The sequence below is a fragment of the Neoarius graeffei genome, chromosome 2, assembly GCF_027579695.1.
Source record: "Neoarius graeffei isolate fNeoGra1 chromosome 2, fNeoGra1.pri, whole genome shotgun sequence".
Lineage (NCBI taxonomy): Eukaryota > Metazoa > Chordata > Actinopteri > Siluriformes > Ariidae > Neoarius > Neoarius graeffei.
Window position 1 is genome coordinate 81,143,506 of NC_083570.1, and position 12,322 is coordinate 81,155,827.

Below are 12,322 nucleotides of genomic sequence, written 5' to 3' on the forward strand. Positions count from 1 at the left end.
TGCCTCACCATTTTATGAATTTGTCAGAATTTATGTCTTAATTAAAACACTAAAGCACCAGAAGATCAGCTTTTTGCATTGTGAAGGTATAATTAATTTGTTACTGGGGTCCAACCAGACCCCAGAGTAAAGTTTATCTGTCTTTCATTTTATAATTGAATAGCACACTGAAAGTTAACTTCTTTTATTTCTTTTATGTTCCATAATGAAACTACCAAGGCATTCCTTCTTGGGGTCCGTGTGGACCCCACTGCTGCAATAAGCACAGGCTGCAAAACAAAAGCCTTAAATTATTTTACAATTACTTTTTGTTTTAAATTCTGTAAGAAAAGACCTAAGTTGTAATCCAGAATGTTTTACAGCTGCATGAGCTGCAAAAATCATGTATATAATGCAATTTTTTTTGTGGCGCTATAATTTGCTACATGTATGCTAGTTATTGCAATATTATTGCAATGTTATTGCATTTATAATACATCATTGATATTCAGCCATAGTGGATTTTGTTCTTCAATAAAGTTATGTCTGTTTGCTGCATTGAATTGGTTCTTACTGCATTGATTTCAAGGTATTCCCTCCTGGGGTCCATACGGACCCCGCCTGGTAGTTTGTGTATGTAAAATTGGCTGGTAGGATGAAGGTTAAGTGTGTTCTTTATGCCTTGGGCCCTTTAGTGTATTGCTGTTATTAATACAAGATGTTCTGAACAAAACTTATCTGGTGATTTTGTCTTTATAAGCTTTAATTTTAAAGAAAAGTATTGGGGTCCAAACGGACCCACATGGTAAGATTAAGGTGTAAAATAGCATGGTAGGATGAGGGTTAAACAGTCATGCAGTTCGTTCCCACTTACACTGGTGAGCATCCATTGCCCTGCATGGTTTGATGTTTTCCCAGCTGCTAATATACCAGTCAGGTTTCACAGAGTTTGAGATTTAGTTGGATCAGGCATGAGTCCTAGAGAAAAGGATGCATTTTTTCAGGAGCGGTACTGGATTTAAGAACTTCTGTCTAATGCGGTGTCCGAAATCACTCATTCATTCACTACTGCCTAATCACTATCTAGTGAATTCTATATAGAGGACTAGATGGTGAGCTCATTGGTAAAATGAAAAAAAAAACACTTTTGGACTCTACTCTGCCGCGCCGTTATTGACGTCATTACTGTCGCACAATTAAAACGTGCCAAATCATTCGGCTAGTGGGTTTTCAAAACAATAAATACATGCATGTATTTTTGTGATGAATACATTTTATACTGAGCGTATTTCCCACATTTAATAAATACAAAGTACTTCGTGTCTGCTGCATCTTTCAGTTCTTTTAAATCAAGGCTGAATACTTTCTTCTTTGCCGCTGCCTTTTATTAAACCAAATTTGAGGCTTTTGATTAATTCTTCGCTCTGCACTGTCACTTTTATTCTTGTATTTCATTTGTCTTATTCTATTTTAGCTTATTTTCTATTCTCTTACTATTTTTAATTGTACTTGAATGTCCGTTTATAAAAAGAGTTAAGCAAAATTCAAAAATATTCAACATATCGAAAGTTATCATGGAAATTTACTTACATTTGTACATATTCCCTTTTTGCTGGACTGGGTGCTCCTCTCTGTCATTTGCCATTTTTATCCCCCGCTGGCCGAAAGGCCCAAAGGGGGATTATGTCATGGTGATTTCCGTCCGTCCGTCCTGGGAAGGATGCTCACCTTCTGAAATCAACTCCTCTCACAATTTTTGGAGGAATTTCACGAAACTTGGCAAAAGGCTTTGTTATATGTCAGTAATATGCATATTGTTACTTTGTTCAATTCGGTCACATTTTACCAGAGTCACAGCCCTTGATTAACAACCTTGTACTTTCACAATTTCATGAAGGTGTGCTCGCCTTCTGACATCAACTTCTCTCACAATTTTTGGATGAATTTCTCAAAGCTTGGCAAAAGGCCTTGTTATATGTCGGTAATACGCATATTGCGATTTAATTTCGTTTGTGAAAATTTTCCCAGAGTTTTGACCCTTGATTAAATAACTTGTACTTTGACAATTTCATGAGGGTGTACATTCTTCTGAAATCAACTCCTCTCACAATTTGTGGAGGAATTTCACCAAACTTGGCAAAAATCTTTGTTATATGACAGTTATACGCATATTGAAATTTCGTTTAACTTGGGCAAATTTTACAAGAGTTATGCCCTTGATTATTAACAAACTTGTACTTTGGCAATTTCATCAAGGTGTGCTTGCTTTCTGAAATCAACTTCCCTCACAATTTTTATTATCCCCCGCTGGCCAAAAGGCCTGAAGGGGGATTATGTCATGGCGATGTCTGTCCGTCTGTCCCGGGAAGGGTACTCACCTTCTGAAATCAACTCCTCTCACAATTTTGGGAGGAATTACACGAAACTTGACAGGATTCTTTGTTATATGTCAGTAATGCGCATAGTGCAATTTCATTCAATTCAGTCGCATTTTACCAGAGTTATGGCAGAGTTGCCAGCGGGGGATCTTGTGTTCTCAGAGCGCTCTTCTTCTTTCAGTGCAACCGCAATGCATGATGCTTTCTGAAGCAACCATATTGCTTGGTTAGTGACCATCGATTGTACTCCTTTTCACGATGCATTGCGGGATACTATGAGTCCACTATGTAGGGTGTAATAATTCTCACTATACATTCGGACAGCACTACAAAATGGTGAACTCACTGTATAGTCCACTATATAGTGAGTAGGGAGTGATTTCGGACACAGCATAAGAGTCTATCCCGAATGCTATGAAAGTTTTAAAAATTGGCATGTCCAGCTTATTTTTAAATGATTATTTTCCCCACTCAGTGACGTATTTTGTCACTTTATGGTTATAGTGCTGAAGTATATTGTATGTGTACATGTGAAAGTAAGTGTGTGTGAGAAGTATTTGTGTTTTGTAATACTGTTCTGCATCTGCTTCTACGTTGTAGTCGCCACAGATGCTTAAGAGGATGGTGATGTACAACACGTCATTTAAGTCCAAGAAGAAACAAGTAATCAGAGACCAGTGACTGGTGCTCTCTCCATTTATCTGAATGTTTTCTGTGTGTTGCTCTTTGGTGCCTGAGTGATAGGTCCATACTAACATATTCCTTCTTGTATATTTATTATGCTTATGTTTTATTTCTACCTGCCTTAGTAATAGAACTAGCTCCCATGTACTAGCTTTTCATTCTGGTTTCCCTTATTTTATTTATGACATTTCTGGGGAATCTGCAGCAAGATTTATACCAAGGGCTATAGTATCCCAAGAGTGCTTTGACTCTTTCCTGCTCATCTCTTTCTCCCTTTCTTTTTTTCTTTATTTATTTGTTACCTAACCACAGCTGAGCCTGCACCGTATCACTAGAATTGATTTAGTCCTCCATAGTGATGGAGTTCATTTACACAGTGCCGTCTCTGTGTTGTCTTAGCACACAAAGCTATAGACCAACTGATACATTACAGCACACAGACTGTGTCTTGGTTCAGGCTCGTAAGAACCATTAGCTCTTTGAACCTTGTAAAGACATGTTAATCTTAAAGACACATGGCTTCCTGTCTGACAGAGTGTTTTAGAAGAGAAAGAAGCCTTTATTTTGTCACATGTACACTAGAGGACAGTGAAATTCCTCCCCTGCATTTAACCCATCTGAAGCAGTGCTCACATTTTAACAGGGTGTGTACACATATCCACGGTATGTAATTCAGTCAAACACTTTAAGTTTAAAACACAAGTTTTACTGTTGTTGCTTTAAAGTCCCTGTCAGCTTTTTTCATCATTTACCTTCTAACTGCTAGATAGAGCTTCTGTGCTGAATGTATCATCAACTGCAAAAGAATGTTATATTCTTTCCCAGTTGAGGTATTTCTGAATTTCCTGATTACTTCATTTTCTTTTTTGAAGGTGTGTGTGTGTGTGTGGGGGGGGGGGGGGTTCATGAGTGGGTGTAATAAAACTGTTATAGTCCTTCACTATGACAATATGCCTGTGTTGCAGATTGCAGTATTTGCTCTTTGTCTGATAAACATTTGTCACTGCCTTGTTTCCATTTGTGTTCCGTGCACCAGCACAAAGCTTCCAGTGATCCAACCAAAGAAATTCCTAGAAATTAGTCTTGTTTTCCTTTTTTGTCATATCCATATAGAATGGAGACACTAATCATATGTTAGCTCCACAGTTACTTGCTTATTATAAATTACATTCTGTGTATAATTGTTTCCATTTAATTAATGTTATTTTTCTGATTTGGAAATAGAGTTTTCTTATTTACACTGACCTATCTAATGCTATAGTAATCAAATATACCATGCACTGAGAGGCTCCGGTTGAAATGATAGATTCTCTGAGGTGACTGGTATAGAACTATTTAGTGAGGAGCACAACCCTGAAGAAAATAGCACTATGCCAGTCAGCAAAGAGAATCCATAATTACCGGAGCCTCTCAGTGCATGGTATATTTGATTTATATCCCTCATCAAAAAATTCCAAACTAAAAGTTTTAACTTTAACTTTCATCTATGAGATTGAATCGCAGCATAAACTCCCTGGAGGCAGCCATGTTTGTTGTTTATGTCGGAGCGACCTTCAACCTGCACATGAACAATGTATCATGTTATCACTTTTTTACCTATTGATTTTATTATTTATTTATTTTTTACCATGCTATCGCCTGCCTCGCTAGGCATGATCATAATGAGTAGATCTGCACACACAGAAATGCTCAGGGAGCCACAGCTGTGAATCAAGTGGGTTTTTTTTTGGCATTTGAAAAAGAGACCAAGCAGTACATAAAAACAGTTACTGACTCATAAAATCAGAAAGCTGTTAAAACTATTGATTTGTATGGTTATTTTAAAGGAGAACTGAAGGCAAATTTTTTTATTGTCAAAATTCTATTTATCTCATTTTATTAAATATAGGAATGCATTTTTGATCGCTATTTTGTCACTACTGTAGCAAGTTATGAGTGTTTGAAATACGCTATGTACTATATCAGTCCATATGTCAAAGCAATGGCCGTAAATGAAATTCGTTGAGACCTGTGCGAGACATCGTAGGATGGAAATAAAACATACAGCGGAAATCAAAATGACCAACATCTGCCAACTTTGTCAAAAGACGCACGCGCCCTCTTTCGAATGCTGATGTAATCAAGCAGGAAGTTTTGTTTGTTTTGATAGCAATCAGGAAAGTTTGAAAAAAGTAGGCAGTAATCGTCATTTAAACTCGTTTTTGTGCAATATTTCATTTGGAAAACAGTTTTCAAAATGGCAGCGCTGACACCTGGCTGACACTTCATGTTTCGAAGTCTCGCACAAGTCTCGTGAAGATCGTACGGATAAGCGACACCTGCCGTGGACCAAACAAACTAAATTCAAGATGGCTAAAAACGGAATAGGCCAATAAATATAATATTTAATTGCAATTAGTTGCCAATATGAGTCACGATATAAGGTTACTAAAACTGAAAATGTAATTGAATAACATGTTAATTAAGAAATAAAGCAAGTTTAGAAATGACTTCAGTTCTCCTTTAATGTGTTCAGTTGAAAATCCCCCTGATTGAAATGTTAATGTGTTTGTTTCGATTGTATTAATGACTTTTCTATTTTTGTCTTTAAAAAAAATAAAGACTCGAGTCAGCCACATAGTTTGAAAATGTGACGTCAGTTCATGGTATATCCAGGATATACCATGACTGACTCACACAATATCCTTTTTTTTTTTTTTTTTTTGACATCACAAGATACATTGCTTAATCAGTCATGGAACTGTTTTATGCGACATGAGCCATCCTTGGCCAATCCCTGCATGGGCATTTTTTGATGAGGGATATAATCTAAAGTAGTCTGTGCACAAACTAGGAAATTGATTAAGGGTAATGAAATATGTTTAATCACTAGCTTGACAGTTTGTCCAGTTGAGGACAACTGCAGGTGAGGAATAGTGATTAAGTGAGAGATAGACTTGTAGTGTTCATGACCATATAAACTCTCAATCAATACACACAATTGTGTGCTGCCTAGTAAGATTTTTTATCTTCTTTTTTTCCCAGTTTTCCTCATGACATGACAGGGAAACCACAGAAACCTAAACTGTTTCTTCTCTTTTATTTACTTAAACAGGGCTTCCAGAAATATGTGGATGACTTTGATCCCTATTCGATGGTACTGTATAGCTTACTTGTGTTTACAGAAAAAATACTGAAATTTTACTATTAATCTTAAGATTACACTAACGCTGTACCTGCAATCCTCCCTTCTCTATTGGCTTAGAGAATATTACCTAGCAAATAGCATGACTTAACAGTACAATGAATAATATTGCCGAAATACTCCAGTATCTTTATATTTCGAAGAAGTCTAAGGGTTTTAGTCAGGGTTTTACACAGTGCTGCTGCTCAGCTTCCTCTTGCAGTTGTTATCATTTGTCCAGTAGAATGAGAAGATTTTGCGATGCTGTTCAAAGCAGTCTTCCTTAAGCAGATTAATGAAAGATATGAAATGAACCAGCTGTCAGATTATGGACACTGGAAAAAAAAAAGTGACATCTGTTTGACAGCAGCTTAATTGCGGCTCATTTCTGTGCCACATAGCCAATATCCCATTGTTCTGTTGCTGTGACTGTTTGTGCACGCTCGGTCAACACCATTTGTGTATTCACATTACAGTTTACCCCTGAGCAGATTGAAGGAAAAGATGTGCGGCTGCTGAGAATTAAGAAGGTAACCTTATATTCATATCAACTTGATGCAATTGTTTATTTAAAAAAAAACTTTAGGAATTTGTAGATTTTAAAACTAATGCATTCATGACGGCTATCAGTAGATGCTTTGGGACTATTTACACACTGTTACTGGTCTGTATAACAGGACTTGGGTGCTGAATGAGAAACCAGAAATAAAATCTATTTTTATGGAGTGATAAAAATAATGAAGTACTCATGCAACACCTTCAAATATTACAAAATAATGTCGCAAGATGTATTTTAGACCAACCTAAGTACTTTTCTGCCACTCAAGCTCTTAATCCGTTAAAATGGGGAACTCTAGCTATCCGCCGCCGGTGCCATCATTGTATCAAGTCAAAGTCCCTTCCACGCCAGGATCTGGTCTTCCCAGGCAGTCTCCCGTCCCAGTACTAACCAGCTCTTTGAGACGCATGGGTGTGGTGCCAATCTCTGTTTCTGTAGCCCTCGGCCTCTCGCCTATACAGCTAGGGTTACAATGGGGGGGCTAGTCCTCTAGTAACCGTGAGAGTTTGACTTCCCTACTCGCATCTGTATTGCAACGTGCCGTGCCAGATGGTAGTAGGTACCATTTTTATGATTGTCTTTGGTATGACCTGACCGCGAGTAGAACTCGTGATCTCGCGGTCGAGAGGCAGACACACTAACCACTAGGCCAACTCGCGGTGCCATCATTGTATAGCTGTATATAAATGCCTTAACAATATTACAGATTTTGATTTTACTAGGAATTATAGTATACATAATTGTGATCCACGCTGCTATCGGGATTTACACTTGCCATGTGCGCATACTAACTGGAGCAAACAGTGTTTTATATTTCATGTGGCCGCTGACTGGAATAATGTTGATATTACTCTAAGACAGGCATCTAGCTGTTATGATTTCAAATTGTTTCTAAGATGAACTTAATTTTTTCATATATATATTTATATATTACATATATTATTTTCGGGGCGGCACGGTGGTGTAGTGGTTAGCGCTGTCGCCTCACAGCAAGAAGGTCCTGGGTTCGAGCCCCGGGGCCGGCGAGGGCCTTTCTGTGTGGAGTTTGCATGTTCTCCCCGTGTCCGCGTGGGTTTCCTCCGGGTGCTCCGGTTTCCCCCACAGTCCAAAGACATGCAGGTTAGGTTAACTGGTGACTCTAAATTGACCGTAGGTGTGAATGTGAGTGTGAATGGTTGTCTGTGTCTATGTGTCAGCCCTGTGATGACCTGGCGACTTGTCCAGGGTGTACCCCGCCTTTCGCCCGTAGTCAGCTGGGATAGGCTCCAGCTTGCCTGCGACCCTGTAGAAGGATAAAGCGGCTAGAGATAATGAGATGAGATGAGATGAGATATTATTTTCGAAATAGGCGGCACGGTGGTGTAGTGGTTAGCGCTGTCGCCTCACAGCAAGAAGGTCCGGGTTCGAGCCCCGTGGCCAGCAAGGGCCTTTCTGTGTGGAGTTTGCATGTTCTCCCCGTGTCCGTGTGGGTTTCCTCTGGGTGCTCCGGTTTCCCCCACAGTCCAAAGACATGCAGGTTAGGTTAACTGGTGACTCTAAATTGACCATAGGTGTGAATGTGAATGGTTGTCTGTGTCTATGTGTCAGCCCTGTGATGACCTGGCGACTTGTCCAGGGTGTACCCCGCCTTTCGCCTGTAGTCAGCTGGGATAGGCTCCAGCTTGCCTGCGACCCTGTAGAACAGGATAAAGTGGCTAGAGATAATAAGATGAGATGAGATTTTCGAAATATTCCACTCTTAGTTTTTATTTGTACAATTCTTATTCATATTATTTGTTTATTAGATAGATATGATTATATATGTGGAGGACCTGTCTGAAAAACAGAGCCTCCTGTATAAACATTGTTCTAAATAAAAATTTGTGTGAATGTTTGTTTAATGTGCAGAGTGTGATATTTGTAGCCAGAATGTTTTAGGATTTCCACTAAAAATAGCCATTTTATGCTCTGGCTCCAATTTTCTATGTTTTAATCATAAAAGTCAATGGACTCATTCGACTAGTTGATGAACTAGAAGGAAGTCAGTGAATTACACAGTGACATGCCCTTCTGAGACTGAATGAAATTTCTGCTTGGCTGTATATGTTGTGCAGGAGGGCCCATTGGACCTCGCTGTGGAAGGGGGAATCGACTCTCCACTGGGAAAACTTGTGGTTTCAGTCATTCATGAAGGAGGCTCAGCTGATAAGCATGGTGAGATAATTTAAATATCATTACTACAGTAATCCCTTGGCTTCAGGTCCTCGTGCTGATCGTCAGATTTTGTTAAACGTTTGTACTCTATTCATGGCTGTCACTAATTGCTCATTTCTATGCATGACTCCCTCAGGTGGAGTGGTGGCCGGTGATGAGATCATGGCAGTAAATGGAAAAATCCTGACAGATGTGACTCTGACTGAAGGACAGAACTCTCTAGCCCGGGCCTGGAACAGTGGAGGGGTGAGAACTCGCTGCTGTAGATCTTATCCACAGGGACATTTTGGTTACCTGGTGGGACTCTACATTTGTGAGGCCATCTGTGTGTTTATGGGAAACGTTATTCCAAACTAATTCAGAGGCTTTCCCCTGGTTGTAAGCATATCCTTCGGCTTGGAATGAGCCAAGTTGAACTTTAGAATATTTTTGAATATTTGAGAATGTCCTAAAAATCAGATAAATAATTTAGACATTTTAAGAAGTGGTTCAGGATCACAGACTTATATGATTTATGCCATAGTGAATTGAAAAGAGTTATTATTACTATATTTTTTTAGATAGCCATTTGTTTTCTGCCGGGTTGTCTAAAATCACCCACAGGTGTTCAATTAGGCTGAGACGTAATCTTTTAAATAGAAATTTTATCTGAAATGTCCATTCAGATGAAAGCAGATAATTGTGGGGTTATTGGATTTTGCAAATAAGTGTTTGTTTTTTTTTTCTCTGTTCATGCTGATTTGAGTACCTTGAGGGAAGAAGAAATCAATAAGCTTCTCAGTTTACTCTAACGGATCATGAGATATCAATTAATATTCCATCCACATACACTGGATATGAGCAATCACATGCTCTGATAGGCTACTCTACTACTAGGATATCAGCTCATATACAGTGAGTAGAGAAAAACAAAATGGCGGAGCGCATCAAGTCAGATATATCACTTTATCAAGTATTTAAAAGAAACAGAAATGGCTAAAAGAATATAGTTTCTTTCCTCCCAGTATCTCCTGTTCCACACTCCAGCCCAGTCGGTGGCAGTAATACACCTTTAAGTTGGTTTACCAACCGCCAAAAAACCCTAAAGAAGAAGAAGGAAATGGTGGAGCGTGTTACTGAACCAACTGAGGAAGAAATAAAAACTCTACTTGAAAACAAAACCCCAAAAATACAAAAAAAAGCAACAAAATATGGAATGAAAGTATTTCATGATAAGAATGTATCTTTTTTTATTTTTCAAGAATTATTATTATAGCATTTTTCACAAATTGCTACTGTCTTTTTGCCGGTTTGTTTACATTCTAAGCAGAAATGATTTTGTCGGAAAAGTTTTTATTTATCGGATTTGCAGAAAATAAAAATGCTCTGTTTCTCAAAGTCCAGTGAATGTGCATAGAATAAAACAGTTATTCCACTCAATCTTGTCGTCCATGGCTTATAGCCGACTCAGCACTACGTGCCTCATCACCTATCAGCTCATGTACGACTCAGTTTCGTGGGAAAACTATTAAAAATAAATTTTATTTTCAAGCAAAATAAAATCACAATATTTATCTTTTTCCAATAGATACAATTATTGTTTATTTATATTGATGTGACTGTAACGAGCAAAGTATAAGCGTTTATTCCAAGTGTTTACTGTGTGTGTGTGTGTGTGTGTGTGTCTGTCTCTTCAGGACTGGATTGACCTTGTGATAGCAGTTTCTCCACCAAAGGAATATGAAGATGAAGTGTACGTACACCGTTTGTTATTTATTCTTTCCCAGGCCCCTACAAATGATTCCTATATGAGATCAAATGCATTTAAATTTGCTCAATGAAGATTGATGAAAACACATTTCAGATCTTCTATTGAGCTAATTTGGCTTTTAAATTCGATTAGTTGATCTCATTTTGCCTCTTCGCAGCGTCTTCCATGTCGCCAATGCAAAACTTTTCAGTCATAGTCATGTCTGTTGATAAATCTGAATGAGGAACAAGTGTTCACGGCTGTGTTCATTGTGTGATATAAAGCGAGCTGCCTGTAGTGTTGACGTGTCTGTGCTGAATGTGTGCCTGTCCCCTGTGCAACATGTCCAGCCCTAAAGCAGCATCAGTCAGTTCTACTGCAAACAGAAAGGTTTTCCAGGGCAGTGCCTCTGTGTACAGGCAGGGCTATGTGCTACAGATGAAAACACCTCACACTACACCCTGATCACCTACACACTCCTGGGTAACCCTTTGACCCCCATTAAAACTAGAGTGAGCGTATGCATCATGTACATGTGACGGCCTCTTGGACAGTCAAGAATACCATGCGCACCGTCCAGTTAATTCTCAGCTCGAGATTTCACGGTCTGGTTATAAAGCAGAAATTATTAACAAAGCTGTCAGTCAGTGATGTGCATTGTAAGGTGTGTGGGCATGATCTAAAAGATCTACTCACATCTTTTCATCTATTCCCCTGACTAAATTAAGGACCTGAATGGTTCTGTGTCCCAGCCAGAACCTTTAGCAGTCCTTCTGATTGATGTTGTTCAAAGGGACTGTTACATGTCATGACTCATACAGAAATGTTGGTGTTGATGGTTTGATCTCAGCCCCTGATGCAGCATGTTGCTATTTATTCCTTTTAACACGAGAACACAAGAATGTCAAAAGAATGTAGATTTGTAAACATTACATGGAGTTATAATTACTAGAAAATCAGAATATTAGTTAAAATGTGATGATTCATTTCATTTAGCAACAGGCTTTGCAGTGAAGTGTTTCTATCCCTGAATCTTCTTTGGAGCCTCTGTTTCAGAAGTCTGTATTTTCTTCACTTTTCTCTGAGAATGTCTGAAAGCGTGAAACCTTTTTATAACCTTGTTTATTTCTAATATGTACTGTAATTAAATATAGTTTTTGTTTTTTTGCAGGACATTCTTCTAAGATCCAGCCTCCAGGGAGTTCTTCGGAAATCCTTTCTCCTTTCCAGGCCCTTTACAAATTAATTGGGGAATAAAACATGTGTATTCATAACATAAACCCGTGCTAAATGCTTATAAAGCTAAAAATATATTAGTTAAGAAATCATGGCATGAAACATACTTGATCTTGGTTTTTTTTTTCCCATAACGAGTCACACAAACTCCAGAGCATTTATAAGACCAATAAAAGATGCATTTCCTGTGACTGTGGTTTTTCTGTCTGTTATTTTGAAACACTCAGGTAAATGAACTGAAAAGGCCTCAGGAGACTTGAACAAAAGAAGCAGCCAAGAAGCCTAGATTTATCACACGTACACTCAAGCACAGACTTAAGCACACAGTGAAATTCCTCCTCTGCATTTAACCCATCTGAAATAGTGAACACGCACACACAAACCCAGAGCAATGGGCAGCT

General features: G+C 38.5%; 1 protein-coding gene across 2 annotated transcripts in view; it reads left to right on the forward strand.

Annotated features, from left to right (window-relative positions):
* The window catches only part of ush1c (Usher syndrome 1C), a 62,471-nt gene extending 50,376 nt beyond the window's left edge, over window positions 1-12,095 (forward strand). For both annotated transcript variants that reach the window (XM_060910027.1, XM_060910034.1), the window contains exons 16-21: window positions 6,136-6,177; window positions 6,681-6,734; window positions 8,857-8,956; window positions 9,093-9,202; window positions 10,633-10,688; window positions 11,857-12,095. In XM_060910027.1, the coding sequence (XP_060766010.1) occupies window positions 6,136-6,177; window positions 6,681-6,734; window positions 8,857-8,956; window positions 9,093-9,202; window positions 10,633-10,688; window positions 11,857-11,869 (375 nt within the window). In that variant the 3' untranslated portion in view covers window positions 11,870-12,095. The remainder of the gene's footprint in view (window positions 1-6,135; window positions 6,178-6,680; window positions 6,735-8,856; window positions 8,957-9,092; window positions 9,203-10,632; window positions 10,689-11,856) is intronic.
* Window positions 12,096-12,322: the final 227 nt, after the last annotated feature.